The 16,901-nt window shown below is 40.1% G+C and overlaps 2 protein-coding genes across 2 annotated transcripts; both read right to left on the bottom strand.

The window, feature by feature from the left end:
* Window positions 1–2,637: 2,637 nt before the first annotated feature.
* On the bottom strand, window positions 2,638–5,724 carry LOC118787073 (gremlin-1-like). Its single transcript, XM_036542487.1, has 2 exons — window positions 5,542–5,724; window positions 2,638–4,767 (listed from the first exon to the last, which is right to left on the bottom strand). Exon 2 carries the CDS (start codon window positions 4,728–4,730, stop codon window positions 4,179–4,181), a length of 552 nt encoding a protein of 183 aa, XP_036398380.1. The 5' UTR covers window positions 4,731–4,767; window positions 5,542–5,724; the 3' UTR covers window positions 2,638–4,178.
* A 2,807-nt stretch (window positions 5,725–8,531) lies between these two features.
* LOC118786963 (neuroendocrine protein 7B2-like) lies at window positions 8,532–15,149 on the bottom strand. The gene is made up of 5 exons (XM_036542322.1): window positions 14,999–15,149; window positions 12,652–12,801; window positions 9,661–9,773; window positions 8,889–8,942; window positions 8,532–8,642 (listed from the first exon to the last, which is right to left on the bottom strand). The coding sequence occupies exons 1-5, from the start codon at window positions 15,147–15,149 to the stop codon at window positions 8,532–8,534; spliced, it is 579 nt and encodes a 192-aa protein (XP_036398215.1).
* Between the last annotated feature and the right edge of the window lie 1,752 nt (window positions 15,150–16,901).

Genomic DNA, 16,901 nt, shown 5'->3' with positions numbered 1-16,901 from the left:
CCCCTTATATTAGTAGGGATTGGAGTATATTTATATATGAGAGAGATTTATTTTGTGCCTGAGTGTCAATTATTTGACCTTTGCAATTGTATTTTTCTATATTATTTCACCCTAGTTGTGAGGAAGATCACAGTATGACTCAAGCAGAAGAGCCTGAACTTTCCTTAGGTTTCCAATTTAAAAAATGACAAAAATGATGATTGTACCTTGAATAACCTCCTAGGTCTTTACAGATTCTAGTTTCTCTTTTTAGAAACTTGGGTTGAGACTATTCCTCTACCACCAAAAACTGTTTAACACCAAGGTAAGTGTACAATGCAGCTGTTGTTTGTCTTTACAGTACTTGAAAATGTTGTAGAACTTCCAACTACCTGTTCCATTAACAAAAGATCTAACAACATGTTTATACCCATTTGTCTTTATCTGAAATGAAAAAGCTCAGTTGTAAGCTACCTGCACCTAAACTGTTTGGCAATTTGCTCATTTCTGAAGGGGAGAGTACCACTAAAAATGTCCTTCAATGTATATGAAAAAAATGCTTGAGTCTAAAAAATGTCAGTTTTGCGTATTACATGTTGCGTGTGCTTTAAATATTTTAAATGGCACGATACATTACGTTGGAACCTGAATTCTTTGCGGTTTATCGTAATCTCATCCATTGCACACCGGTGTCACCAATATAGAGACCAAAATTATTTTCATTTCTGATTTGTTTTCTCTGTGATTTATTGGTAGAACCAGGATGTCTCTGACTGCTGAAAGGATAGAATATTGTGTACTCTTGAATGCTCGGTCTCATTTTGATGAAATTATTTAATATTTATGCGGGTGGGTAAAAGCAACAGTTTTACCCAAAGATCACTGACACTGGTAATCCCTTTTTATTTGAGCACAAGTCTTGTGTGAACTTTTATCAGGCAGTCAGCTGAGTCATTTTAAGCATGGAGATGTGTTATTTTCTCATGGTTTCGAAAGTTCTAAATATATTACACATGCTCTCCAACATGTAAGTTCACATATGGGTTTGACATTGAATTGGGGCAGAAAGAGGGGAAGAATGTATTCAAAATAGTGACTCAATAAATTTTATTATTTAAACCATGTGTATGCACCTCCTTTAGTCTCTTTACAAATTTGTTACATTTCATGATCATTTTAGGTGAATCTTTGCTTGCTAGTTTTCATCTCGAACACCTAAGCTTGCAGCAGTAATCGGCTCCAAGGCCAAATTTCGTGTTTCTGTGTCTACAACTGACTCGGTGGATAAAATCAAAATCATTAAAACTTCTATACATTAGTAAAATGAGTAACCCCGGCCAGATCCATACAGTATACCATGTATACAGTGTTTGTTGTGGTTAATTGCTTGTTTAGCTCTTGATCTTGCCCTTCAGCTGGGAAGACCTTAGTTTGGCAGCGCTGCGCGTAAAAGTACGAACTCCCGGCGGAGAAATTTCAACAAGCGCTGAATGGGGAGGAATGCGACCGGGTCTGGGAATAAGGAAACTTTTTTAATGTGACTGGAAGCTGTCTATGTTTGGCAGAAAACCAACGTGAAATTAAGCAATTAAAACAATTTGATCTGTATGTTTTAATACATACAGTGCCAATGAAGAATAGATGTCAACAATTCAGTGTTGAGCACAAATGAATGTAATGTTGTACTATGCACGATAGACAGGCGAATAGCACCGCATTTTCATTCTGAAGCTCTGAGCTGTATAATTACCCATTTATGTCTGATTACTTGTAAAAGCGAAACCTCTCAATAAGGAAAATGGGTTTAAGCTGTAACCCGTGACTGCCATTAATTATGTTCGAGCGTTCTTTCTTGGCAAGATTACTTATTTATTGTCAATGGACCAAAATGCTGTCATTATTTTTTTTATTCTGTATCACATTTTTAGGGCAAAGATGCACTGCAACAGTGACAACTGGTGCTATTTCTGGAAAACCACTTCGTTACTGGCGATATATAAAAGTTCCGAGGTTGGGTGCTTTTAGGCTTTTACCGTATCCGTATGGTCCAAAACTAACGGTCGGTCCGAGGTTTTGTAAAATTATGTATAAATGTTGATATCTTAAACGCAGAATCAGTTATGGTATTTTTGTGTTTGGCATAACGTGTCAGCTATCAACCTAGTAAGGTCAACAAATTGTTGACAATCAAAATTTGAAGAACACTTTCATCCTTGAAGAGTCACAGGGGTGTCTTTTTTCGGGGGTGGCTGGATCAGGATCCTGTGTTTTTTTTTTTTTTTTTTTTAGAGGAGTCTTTAGATTTGGTGTGTTGCCAGAAGTAGGCCTTTGCTAAAAAAAATACTGAAGGGTTTTGTTTATTTGTTTACTTTACCCTCAAATGATGTCGATTTTGGATACAACATGGTTCCACAAACACGTCACATTTGCACTGAATTGACGGCATATATTTCATCATTTCCCTATAGGATATATAGTCAGGAATATATGTAGCCATATGATGGTATGAAATGTGTTTTAGGTTTAACCACGGCCGTAAAACATGTCACACCAATAAACGTAACAAAAATAATATTTGCGATTTTAAGCTTTCCGTAGTTAATAACGGAACATTCATTAGAATCCTTGAACAATATAGAAATATTGATTTTAGGGGATTGCATACACTGTTGATTAGTTTTCCTCTGAAGCAACATACTAATAAGACGCGGAGTTAAACATCAAGGGAGGATGGAGACCTATCGCTGTAACGGGTTTTGTGAGCTAGCGGAGTTAACCTGGATAACATCTTTTGAAGGGGGTTATTGAAAAGGTTGTTTTGCTTGACATCTAATCGTGCGTCTCGTAGTCTTTCCTCATAAATTATATCGTTTTACGACGAAATGTATTCAAGGGTCTAAGAAACGTATAAAAGTCCCAGCAAGAGGTTGGCTCCGAGCGAGAAGAAAGTAACCCCTCGCCGTAGAAGATGTCTTTTATTTGGTGTTTCGGGTTAACTTGATGCATAAAATGCTCTGCATGAAATCGGAGTCTTCACAATTCTGAAACAATTTACGACCTATTCATCCTTGTAGTGTCCGCCTTGGGTGTCGAAATTCTGCAACAGGAACTTCGCTAGTCTGCTAGTGTTGCGTCAGTGTTAGCAACGTAGTCAGAAAAAGCGCAAAGTTCACTAAACTTCGAGGTTTAAAATGTTTTAATTTGCACCTGGGAAAGCCGTGATGCTGCTGCAATTTATACAACAATTTGGTGTATTAACATCTACATGAAGGAGAACAAGTGTCACCTTGATGATTACATATCTACGAATTCTGTACAGCGTTCAAAAACTCAAGACAGCTAATAGATCATCGATAATAAACATTTACATTTGAAACGTGTACAATTGTCCACGAGTTCGGCCCTATTGATAGCTTCAAACATGGGTATATAACAAATCAACACTTTTCTTCCCCTAATGAGCATCAACTGGCACAAGACAGTGCAGACTAGGGAGATTCACAGAAAGTCATGTAGCATCCATATTAACGATACAAATGTCTCATAATTACATTAAATATTAGCATCACTCCATTCTCTTTTCACATTCCACATAGTGGAAACGATCTGTTCACTCAATCAATATTTAAAACCCAACAAAGAACAATATACGCAAATGGGATAAGGACATAATGCATACCCCGTCGAAGTGGTCCGGAATATGGCTGGTGCTGTCCAAGAAGTTAAAGTTACTAAAATAATGAATACCCCTATATAGTATCCGTTGGCTTTCCATGTAGGTACTTTACATGAGCAAGCCAAGTACTGCGGTCTTCAGAGCGGATGGGGCATACAGGGGTGAGTTTGGCTATATGTCAAATCGCGGTTTGCGAGGAGTTCATTCCACACTTGTGTTGCGCCTGCTGGGTTTGGTGATATGTGCGTTGTGAAATAACCGTGTATTGTGTTGGTTTGATCACTGCGTGCGTGCATTTAACTGAAATCGGATTGACTTGCCTACTAAAATAGTGTATTGACTTCACATCACATGGCATGTGCATCGTGGTCTATCCCTCGTTTCCTTGCGGGTTGAAGACTTCCCAGAGTTCTGCTGGGTAAAATAAGTCCGTTTTGCAGCCCGTGTGGTGATGCGCCGTGCGTGAACATTTCCCTTTGTTGCTGAAGAGCCCAGTCAAGGCAATATAACACAAAAAAACGATCTAGTCCAGATCTATTGAAATGCAACGGCACTGCTTTACGCGCTGCACGCGTTTCTTTTTGGTGGGAGGCTGCTGGTCCGGACAGTTCAGGGTGAAAGTCATAGTGGTAAATCGTTTCGGCTTACAGAAGGAACAAGACTGGAAGGCACCTTCCTCCCTGCGAACGTGTCTGGGGATGTAGAAGGAATTGCACTGTCCATAGCAGAATCTATTTATTATGGTGCGACTGATGCATCCCTCTTCATGGATCGTCTGTTTGAGTGGCTGGGTCTTGCACCAGTCACGTTTCAGGTAGCGGCGCTCCGTGACATGCAAGGCTTCTTGGCTAGACTCCAGCACCTCCTCGGCAGGCACAGCCGACCCCCTGCCTCGCCCCCGGGATCCAGAACCCGCCTGCGGTGGCTGCGGTTGCTGCTCTGATTCGTTAGGGTTGTTTTTATCTGGATGAGGGATGGCGCCTTGGGAACCTCGATTCCTCTTGCTACCCACCGGGCAGAAGAGCAGTCCAAAGACGAAGACCGTGGCACAGAAGACACGCGCTGATCTGCTCATTCTTGGCGGAAAGAGAGTGAGTAGAAGATGAACTTATCTGAAAATACAGGACAAGAGACGCGTTACTTTACTCCTGACATTATTTACGCGTCACATCTCCCTGCGATAACGTACAGATGCATGTCATGTCATACTCACATATGTTTATTAATAAAAAAGAAACTACTACAAATATGTTTACAGAAGGTACGAAGAACGAAGAGCATTAAAACAAATGACATAGGCTACTGCATATGCCCTTTACTGCATCGGTTCATGATCCTGGTAATTTTAAGACATCTTGAGCTTTTTTACTAAATGGCCATTGCATACGATCCATATATTGAAGTTTAGATTAGAGCAAATTCTCTTTATGTACATTCTTCATCTACGGTCCTTTGACGTTTAATGCAAGGCTGCGTTTGAAAAGGTACTCATAAAAAACATTTTAGTGTTCGGGCGAGGAATACCTTCAAGTATTTCCAAGTTAGCAATTCATTTATGAAATGTTATTATTTCGAAATGAGATTACTACAGTTTACATGCAGGTATACATAAAGCATTTCAGTTTTGCCTAATGTGGTCGCTAAGAAGCACTTTTAACTTCACAATTTACGGTGTTTTATGTCAAACAACAGCTATCTCTCATAAAGCCTTTACGTAACAACAAAATGTTGTGGATTCTGCACAAAAAAAAAAAAAATCAATCGATAACCAAAATCTCCAACACAATTTTTTTTTGTGAAGATGCATCACCTGTGAAGCCAGGAGCTTGTTTAACGGACATCATTTTACAACTTTCACTGAAGTGAAGTGCGAGAAAAACACTCACCTGTCAATGTTCCGAACAGAGGCAAGCGAAGTAGTCTCCAGAAGGTGTTCTTTTCATGAACTTGTCCCCAGGCAAGAAGCAGCTAAACGTGTCGACCGTACAACAGTGGGGGTGCGCGCTTGTGGGAGTCTGAAGTTGCTAACGATTCCATAGAAAGAGAGACTGGGTTTAGTACAAATTGCAGCAGCGCCGGACTGTCTCCTTTTTAAATGTCTGCCAGCTGAGATGTGCAGAACACTTCCCTCCATATTATTGGTTGGGCACGATGCGAGGAAAAATCAAACTATCCGCCCCCTCAACACTTCCCCGAACCCACTTGAGGGAAACTGTCCCTTACAGCTTGGGGGGAGGGGAGGGGGTCTAAGTACCACCAATCTATGAAACAGAGCCCATCTTTAAGATTATTATGAATCAAGAAAAGTCTTGTGGAATGGAAGTTAGATAAAAAAAACAGTTTTACAGTCGATAGGTAAGGAACCAAATCAATGCAAATTCATGAGTTTTTAATAGGCAGAACACAAGTGGTCAATGCGTAAAGGTACATGCCAACACTTTACTTGTAAACAGTAATTTTGCAGATGCTTTGAATAAAGAAAATAAAACAATGCGTTAAATATAGCCTACCACTTTTAGAGTAAAAAAAACACTCGTTTTGGTAAATCCTGTTGCAGTCGTGTATATCTGTGCTGTCTTAATCGCACGCTGCCCTTAATTATTCATTAAGACTGAAAATTATATACAAGTGATATATTTCTTATACAGCGTGAATCTTTCACTCTTCACAGAAAGGCACAAATGAATGCTTTAATTAACTACTTCAATTATTTGATTTCATGACTATATTACATTTGAAAGCCTTAGTAAATAAAGTTTGCGAATAAACATAATAGGAATGTGTGCGGTTTAAAGTTTCAAGACTTCAGCAGTCAATGTCGGTAAGTAAGTTCATATGGACACTCGGTAGATAAATCATATATGGGAAAAATATTTACAACACAAAAATGCGTGTATGTATAGCCTGTAGTATTTGAGTATTTGTATAGTAATATAGTGTGGAACCACACACACACACACATATATAAATATATATATATATATATATATATATAGAGAGAGAGAGAGAGAGAGAGAGAGAGAGAGAGAGGGGAGTACACACACAGGTCCAGACTCGGTCAAATAATGTACCATACATGATGCAACTGGCGGGAAATTACACAACGCAATTATTTAGGCTATTGTAAATTAATCTAGTATCAGTATTTCTAAGATGAAAAATATCTGATGTAGTCACTAACATGAGTCGCAGGAAAAGATGCCAGAAGCATTTCCATTTCTTGGACACACAAAGGAATTTTCCTTTCCATTCTTCCCCCACGTCTCCAACTATTGCCTTATTTAAGCTGTTTCCCTGTCAAAAACCTCGCAAGATATATCACGTTTCGCGTCTTTAAATACAGATGGCTGTTACAGGCATTTCTCTCTTCAGTTACTGATCTATTCACTCACATCACTCGCAACTCTTTTCAATACATGTGACACGTGCACAGCAATCCCTTCCGTCTTGATTGAATTGAAACTATTAGCTATGTATGCTGCTATTACATGAATATTATTAGGTTGCCTTGGGAAACACTGGTAATTTTAAAAAGCACTGTATTTAAACAATGTAATGCACGAGGTACTATTTTTATGCTTAAATTGTAATCTCGAGGATTTGGGGTAATGACAGTCGGTGCTTGTTTTGTTTACTGTAGAAAGCATACAACTGATTAATCAGTCAGCTGCTGCAAAACTCAGCAATAGTCACTCTGTTCCTCTCAGAAGACCCTCAACATATAGCATTATGAACATAAAATATTATTTATGATTTGAAGATAACAACAGGGTGAAAGAATATTTCCAAGCTTTCATTTGATGCCCCCTCACCACATGCCATTTTACACCATTGTCTTTTTTTATTTAGAGTCATGGATTGAGAACATGGGCTGGTTTTTTCAGGTGTTTTTGGCATACATACGCACAGCTTCTCTAAATTGTTGCCTTTTTGGGAAGTGTGTCCATCAGTGTAAACTGTCCAGCTCTCCAGCGTCTATTTCCTCCTTCAAAATCCCAAAGCAGTCTTAATACTCCCATGTGCTCAACATATGGTTAGCAGTCACTTCCCCTGTGCTGAGATCACCCCATACAGCACTGTTGCAAAGAATACCCAGGGTGCAAACACAAAATTTTATCTACATTGTGACACTAAGCTCATGCACATAGCCTTTATACCAAAAATACAAATCCATAATTCATCCGCACTGGAACCAGATGTGCACATTATCAATTGCATGTTTTATTAGACTCAACATAAGCTACAGCACACATACAGAGAGGGAATGGTTATTCAATGACTGTACTTCTGAAATGTAGACAAGGAGACAGTGAGTGTTACAATAAAACAGGCTAGTACAGAAGTGATGGTTTAGTGGGCATGGTTTTCTGTCTAAAATGCTGTGTTTTGACAAACCAGCTGAAGATGTTTGTTTAAAAATACTATTGGTAAGGAGGTCTAGAGCACTGTAACAGAGGCAGGGGAAAGCAGCAGCAATACACTGAAAAAATATGCAAGTTTAAGGCAATATTAGTGCTTGTCATACGGGAACAGAAACAAAGTGAGTGTTGGCACTGGTTATGACAGAGTAAACCTGACTAAATTAGAAGTTTATATAAATTAAAAAGTATTGATTATATCCTTAATCATTCAGATATTGTTTTTTAGATCTCACACCAAGCCTGGTCTGCCTGGTCTGACACTGTTGCCCATTAAACCCTTACACGTCTGTTCTGTTGTGCTGGAAGTTGCTCTAGACGGTCTGCTAAATGTATGTAATGTAATGTAACGCAATGTAATCAAAGGTTTTTGTGTGGTTAGATTGACAAGACCCCTGTCGTCACTCTTTCTTAAAACACTGGAGTAACAGCGTGATGTGGACAGCTTTAGGATAGGCTCATTTTGTCTTAGAGCTGGTGATGGTTGTGTCCTCTTCTGAGAAATGGGGGACAGATTTTTTAGCCACTACACCGTCCAGTCTCTGCCCCATCAAATAGGGATTGGCACTCTGGAATAAATATGAAAAGAACATGCTATTAGGGTACACATCAAAAGGTGAGACAGGGAAAATAAACTGTCTTATGGATAGAATGAGTTGTACACTCCTGAGTTTAACTGTAGAGCACAAATCCCTATGGGGAGGGCCCCTGTGTTTGGGTGTGGTTTCTTCTTGGCTGTGCATCACAGTGATTGGTTTTCAGAAAGAGCATGACAGTTGTCCTCAGAAAGAGCACCTATATAAAGAAGTGAGTACCCTCTTTCGTCTTTTGTCACCCCTCTCCAACATTTCATAAAGCAGTTCCTTGTTCTGAAAGATGAAAGACAGCAAATTAATAAATGGTCGTTATTTCAATATAATTTTCTATCTCTAGCTACTTCTGTATTCATTGAGAAAAATACAGACACATGCAACCTTGCCTTTTTGCAAATTAATGTTTTAATTAATTACTGCATAGAAGGTTGTGTGATTACAGATTATTAACAAGTTGCTTTTCTGAAGCATTGCCTGTCGCCTTGTCAATGGCATCAAAGTTTGAAAAAGAAGTTCAGTTAAAGCAAATCAATTTATAGGCATAGGTCTTGATAGAAAGAATATTGCAAGTTTTGACAAAAGTTTGGACGGACCAAACCTAGCCATTTCACAGTAGGCCTATTGAATGTGAGGACTAAGGTATCTAAAACACCTAGTAAAAATGGGTTAAAGAAATGTAGTCATACATCACTGAAAAATAAAATAATAGTAGACAGTGGGTAGTACATTTGATAAGGAACCCCTTGGGGGGGGGACAGCTATTGCACACTGACTCTCCCAACTGGGATCCCTTCTTACAGGCACAAAGTTCTTGAGGGAAAAGCTGCCTTCTGCACACACAGGAGATACAAGCCTTATGTTAATGAGTGTAAGTCCCTTGAGAGAGGACTACTGCTGGGGTGGAGAAAAGGCCCTGGGTCACGCAGCAGTGACAGTGAGCATCTTTCCCGGTGCATTCCCCAGCCTCAATCGCCAACCACTTCTTTTTGCTTACCCACTTGGCCAGAGTTGGGTAGTTATGCGCTAGTTTAGATGGGTGCTGGTGCTGCTGGAGCTCTCTGCTGAAGTTAGCTGTGTTCGGGAAGTTCTCCAGGCATCCGTCCACTGCTGGAGCATCATACATGACCAGTGGGCAACATTATCACACATAAGAATACTCAAAGCAGTTAGGAATTCAGAGAATGAACTGGAATATATAAGCTAAAAACTTAAACTAGCTTTCAAGATAGATATTCATCAATTTCGACTGGCTTGGTCAGTGATATTAAACACCTTTCCTTTTGAAACCAGTATTTACAGTTTCCTTCTGTTCTCAGAGATGTATTTGTTGTTCTAGCCTGTTTTACAAGGCAAATTATTAGGTGGTGCTACATATATATATATATATATATATATATATATATATATGAAAGGCAAATACCCTGAAAATTCCCCAAATGGTGATCAAACCTTCAGAAACACTACAACCTACAAGGTCTTGGATAGCAAAGAATGCAGAGCGGGAAGTGCTTCCAAATGCATTGTTTCGGAGCTTTAATGCACACTACAGAACGAGCGGTGGGCCAGTTTGGACCCGGCTCAACGTGGATTAAAGCTGAGACAGGGAGAATCGCCCCAGAGACTTGGAACAGACCGCAAGCTCCAGCACTTAAGCGTACCCTGCCAAACTGGCCAGACTTGGCCTTCCCCCAAGCACCTTTCTCACAAACCTGAGCAGCCTGTTATTGATGTTCATGAAAGATTAACGGCGGGCCGTCTGCCTGAATCTGCCTGCCTGCACCCGAGCGATGACCACTGGCCTCAGGAGGCTGGGGGTGGGGGGTAGTGGGGGGGGGGGTGTGTCTGCTGAACCTCAAGTCTCAAAGGGAAACCAGTGGTAGCAGCATCCCTTTCTGTCAGCATAGCTTCCCCCCATTAAACTCTAGGCCTCGCGTGGTGCCACTGGGGGTGAGTGTTGCATGTGCCGTGCAAGCGTGTTGAGAGCTGTATCCTCGTTTGGTGTTGTGACGCAGATTCAACACCAGTTGCGCCCTCTCCCGAATGTGCACAGCCCCCTGTGTCCAGGAGGAAGGCATGGGCGTGGGTCGGTTTGACACCCCTGTCCCCGGGAGCACCCCTCGGGAGCCCATCTGTAAAGTGTCACGGGTGTTTGCGTTCGGAAGGGCTTGTATTTGACAGGGCCTAAAGCGAGGCAGGGTTGAATGCCAAGGGGACAGCTCACACTGTAGTCTTTGTTTGAGGGCTCTCTGTGGAGAAGATAAACACATCATCACTCCCTCAAGTGCGCCGCGCCGTGCGGATTCCCTTATCGCTCTCAAATCTACGAGCTGCCCGTGACCGGACGATGCTTTCACAACCAGTGCTGACGGGTTTGGATTTTGATTAAGACTCTTCAAGCATTTTTCATACAGGCCAATCCCCTTTTAGAACCACATGAATGGCTTCCAACAGACAGCAGTCGGCGTAAAGATAGGCTACGCTCTCAGTGCCTGTAGCATCAAGCCTTCTTGCACCTCATAATTCTTGATGGTTATTGTACCGAATCTCAAATTGTGTACATATAACCAACTCAAGTAGGTAATTAGTCTAAGAGAACTCTTAAAAGGACTTCAGTATGTAATGATAGCTGCTATGAGACTTAGCACTTGGTGTTTATGTGCTTCACAAATGAGATTTCTCTGAGAGACAGTCCTATGTACAGAGAAAAGTACTTTTAAGGGGGGCAGCTTTATTGCCCTTTTATGAGCCCTAAAATGACAGATGGAGGGTTGCTATTGCCACAGGCATTTAAAGGAGAGCTGACAGTTTCAGAAAATAGCTGAGAGAGACTAAACAGTGGGACTTGTGTTTTGTAAGGGAGAGGCCTGGCAGTTCTGCACACAGGTAACTCCTTCACTCCTTAATAAAGAGGATCGTTATTGTTTGGATATTAATATTGTTATCTAATTCAGATACCTTTACCCAAGGTGACTGTAAATGCATAAAGTAATCCATGTAACAAGCATTATGAATATCTATTTTTCCATGTACAGAAGAATTTGTAAATAATTTGTAAAAAATGACAAACTATATTACATTATTGTCATTTTGTAGATGCTCTTATCCAAAGAAGCTTACATAGGTTACAGTTTTTATGTGTTACCCATTTATACAGCTGGATATTTACTGAGGCACTTCTGGGCTAGATATAAAACTAGCAACCTTTCAGGTACAAGCCCTACTCCTTACCACTATCCTACACTGCCACCAAAAACAGGTTAAAAAAGAAATCACTATTAAAATCCAAGCAATGTAGAACAAGTAAAACTGAGAAGCAGCACAGACCCAAGTGATCAAACCAAGCAACAGACATGAATGAGCGAAAGGATGTGCCAACCATCAGAATTCAGTATTTACTGAGGAGACTGCAGGACACATGCAGCTGAACAATTACTGTCATCAAGGTGAAATACCCAAAGCCTGAAGAAGGATTTGTGCAGAGTGAAAAGGGACTAATTGTAAAAATATTCTGCAAGAATCAGCAGCCAGAGAAACAACAAACTTCTGAAGGACAAATGGGTTGAAGGACAAGGGGAAGCATTCCTGCAGGAAAAGGCATCTTTGTGCTGGGGACCCTACCCTGAACTTCAGAGCAATAGACACTGATTAGAACAGGAGTTTATCCATCTTGGTAGTCCTTTTTGAAACCAGCATTTTGAGAGCCAGGATAAGAAACTGACTTTACCCAAACAACAGTAAAAGGTGTAATGTTTAAGCTTCTTCACTTCTTCTACACAGCGCATGCAGTGACCTAATCAACACAATATTATCAGCCTTATGGTTAGAAATGAAAAGAACACCTTTACATAATGAAGTTGTGATTGTGGAAAGATGCTGTTTGCAGGTTCAAAACAGATGATACATGGGGTCCATTGTTCATATCCCCTATATGCAGACAAAAACAGGTTCTATCAGGCAAGTGTAGCTATGAGACAGACACCCTTACCAGCCTTGCCCAAAGGACAGGGGTTGGGGGGATCTGGGTAGACCTGATCCTCCCTGTACTCCTTGGATATGCTGTCCTCTGTCAACTCTGGTACAACACTGGGAATGTTTCCATAGGGACCAAAGTGCTGGAGTGCCTCATGAGCACCATCTGGTGGTGAAAGAGGGTGTTACAAAGGAGTTAGAACTCTAACGTAATAGTAACCAAATAATCATTTTAAACTAAGAAGAGCATCAGCATTTGCCATTAAAATACATTTACTGTTTAGTTTTTAGTGTATGTATTTTTGGGCTTGGTTGAAATGTAATGGAATTGAATTAGCAGCTGAATGGGAGAAAGAAAACAAACATGACAGTTTTTAAACAGTTTAAAAAAAAATTGGCTATATCTGATATTTCACAAACAATACATATTTGAAAGCACATTAAGTTTAATTTCTTTTGGAACACTTGAGAACAGTTTTCATGTGAAGTCGTTTGGGGAGATCTTTCATTGCACTCCGGAGAAACTGCCAAATAATGTTCCTGCTCAGTTTGAAATGATAAAAGCTTTGACCTGGATGAAACACAAGGAAAAAACAGGCATAACTGGTATATTTGAAAATGAATATTTCATCTTGCCAAATCATGTTGTTAACCCAAGGAACACACATTGCAAAACTATACAGATGTTACAGAGTTACATTTTTCTTAAATACAGTGATGCTGATTATACTATCAGTAAAATACATACTGTTGTCCTGAGTTTGCACCCATTTTAGACTCTTCATTCCAAATACTGTCCTGCTATGATGTAAAAAAATAGACCTTTGATTGGCCAAAATGTTTCTTAGGAAAGCCAGAAAACAGTATGTTGAATATCAATTTTCTCTGCTTCTCTGTTACAGATGTTGTCTACCTAAAAGCAGGTTGTGTTCTCTTATAGCGCCCCCATGTGGAATAAAAAAGCACAATCTTGCTAAATTAGGTACGGACAGTGCAAATTTCATTAGTGACTAAGCTTAGTCTAGGCGCCTACACATGTGCTGCCCTCGTTCAGCAGTCCAGACACTGAAAGAGTGAGTGATTCACTGTGTGTAGAGGATATGGTTTGCTGAAACAGCAAAGGTTTGGTACAGCTGGGAGAGCAAAATTGCATTTACACCTATTCTGGTTATCAAAGGTGGTTGACTGTCCCAAAAGTAGTTGTGGTATAAATAATCACTAGGTTTCCCGTTGGTGCAATCCACTGCTGATGCAGGATTCCAAAGACGGTTTTGTGGAGGGCTGGCTACCCCCCCCCCCCTTCCCCCCAGTGCTGTGGGAGGGCTCTGGCGGTGTCAAATTTTCAGACTATAGATCTGTGTGGCATGACAGTGGCAATGCTCCGCCTGGGACTGTCTCTGCATTGCTAGGCAGCCACAGCAGAGCCAGCCCACTGTGGATGACCTCACCCCACAGAGACAGAGACGCTCATCTGGAGTGTCATCTGCCGGTCCTAATCATGTGACTAACCTGCAGTGACACTCCCATGCGTGCAGGTCTGTGAAAGGACTGTCCAGCACTGAACATAGTTCTCTCTGGTGCTACTTCCTGATAAATGACCACTTGTTCACCAGAAATGACCTTTTCTTAGATGGTCTTTTCAGATATGTTGCATTTGGGAGAAGTTCTATTTGTGCTTATTACTGATGTGTGTAAATAGTATTCCTGACCCCCCTGACAGTCATACCAAAAGTGGCATGAAACTGTGGAAGAGGCACAGGTGTCTTAGCCAGTGTTCCAACATACTGGATGTTCCCACTGGGCCATACCTGAGCAAGCAGCTTTAGCTGTTACATTCAGACATTTTATTTAAAGGTTATTAACGTAAACCACTGGCATGTGTTTTCCAGTTACTCTAAACTGACATGAACAGATAATGCAGAAATCTAAAAAAAAAAAAAAAAAAAAAAAATCAAGAGATGGCCTAGACCATCACTCTTAGAGAGGCAATGGAGGAGATTAGTGGTCTTTTCACCTGAAATAATTCTCATTTTTGCATAATATCCACTTTTTTCGGTGGTGTAGAGAAAGCATCTGATACAATTATCACCTTGCTTACCAGGTGGGAGGACTTCCAACTAAGGACTTTTGTTTGTTATTACTGTTTACCAACAAAATAATTAAATGGTTATTCCATCCTAAGCTTATGGCTTTTTGAAATTTTGCTTTACTTGTTTTGAACATGGATATTTCATTGAGTGTTTACTTGCACAACAACTATGGTACGTCTGTCAGCATCTGAGCCATTGTTACTAGCTATGTGCAGGACTCCTTATAAAAACATATTAAGCATGTGTTACAATACACAGGGGAAATGAATCCACCTTGGACGTCCTGAGGTCCCGCGATGTTAGCGGCCTGATACTCCATGTGCTCTACTGCGGGGTGCGCGACGCCCAGAGGCTCCGTCACGCCATGCAGCAGGCGCTGGATCCCTGACCCTGACATTCGCTCCGTGGCCGAACAGGAAAGCATCGTGCAAAGCACGGCTCCATACAGCAGTCCTGCTGAGGACCACATTACCGCCGTAGCCTGTTGAGCCAGTGTGTACGCTCAGTCACTTTCATAATATATGCATTTAAAACACTGGAAAAACTCGGAATGCAGCAGAATATACGGAGCTTTCCAGTTCCAATTTCCATGAAATATGAAAAACATTTTTTTACACATGTGATTGATTCAAAATGCTATTACTAATAATGTGTATCTGTTTATTCCGGACTATTTTCTCATCAGTCGGTCATGTTCATAGAACCTAATGATAAATACGATTATCTACAAAAATAACAAATTGCACCAATAAATAAACGTGAATTAATTCCTTAAACAATCATCTATACAACTAAGGATACGACAAGTAAAATATTATTCATCTTTCATTGTGCTGACATTGTATGAGATTGTTGTTTTCCAGACTTATCAATAGCCATTTAGCCTTGTTTAACGATTACGTCACATACAAACCGAGTAGGGAAACGAGTGCTGTATAACGAAACAATCCAAGTCCCATAAAAATGTATTCGTACATTTCAATAATAATTCTATTTGCATATTTCCCCGAGGAATATTTAAAGCCTTTAGTCTTTATACTCACTCCTGCATTTTTTTTCCAAATACATTTCCATTTAAAAAACGCCATCTTGTTGGTGTAAATTATTTCGGATCTTTATATAACTAGTTATAGTTATATAGTTTTTCATGCCACTGCACGGCCAATAATATCTGAAAACTAAAAACAGTATGTTGACATTGACATAGTATTGCTTACCGTTAAATGTGAACGTGCAGAGAAGAGAGGGGAAATGTTTTATCTCCCTTTAAGATCCAGTCCAGGTGTCACCATTAATAACGTACTCTGTTGCTAAAGCAGCCAGTTGTGTTCGTTGGTCAAGCTACTGTTCCCTGGACAAATTCATTATAAACGGTTGCAGGTGCTTCTTGGAGTAAAATACACATGCAACGAAATGAGGGTTATTATTTAATGTCCATGGTCTAGTCGATGAAAAACCTCACAATTTGCTTCCCTAAAAGTAACCCTCTTTGTATAACACGTAACTAAATAACAATTTAGTTGTCTTAGGATTTAATTTTAAGTTTAAAATGTTCAAGTCAGTGCCAGCTACTGTTAACAGCAATTAGACATTTACTGTTGATATTTTTTGTTGTCAGTCAGGAATACTCTAGTCATGTATACTCAACAAGCTATAACATCGACTGTTGCACAGTTAGTGGTGTTTTTTTTTTTTTTTTTTTTTTTTTTAGCAGGAAGATAACATTTAGATACCATTAAAGGAAAAGGGGAGAAGAAGGAAGAAGGGGGAGAGAGAGGAAGAAAAGAAAAAAAAAAAAAAAAAAAAAAAGAAAAAAAAAAAGGGGGGGGGGGGTCAATTTGTTGGAAAGTTCAGAGCTACAAGGATGGGTTCCCAGGTGTTACTGAATAATTTGGTCTGTTTATTGTTTTTAGCTGTGATTCGTTCCATTGAGAGGTAGTCTGTTAACAGATTAAGCCATTGTGATATTGAAAGTTTGTGCCTGTATTTCCAGTTTAGGAGTATTGTTTTTTTGGCTATTGTTAAGGTGACAAGTATGATCTTGTGGTATTTGTGAATATGACTGATGGGTGTGAGATCTCCTAGAAGGCAAAGGGACGGGGACAGTGGAATGCTGTGACCCAGAAATTTGGAGAGTTCAAATATTATGGCTTGCCAGAAATTTTTGGTTGGTGTG

The sequence above is a fragment of the Megalops cyprinoides genome, chromosome 12 (genome assembly GCF_013368585.1).
Source record: "Megalops cyprinoides isolate fMegCyp1 chromosome 12, fMegCyp1.pri, whole genome shotgun sequence".
Lineage (NCBI taxonomy): Eukaryota > Metazoa > Chordata > Actinopteri > Elopiformes > Megalopidae > Megalops > Megalops cyprinoides.
Note: the sequence above shows the minus strand (reverse complement) of the source record. Positions and strands in the feature narration are given on the sequence as shown.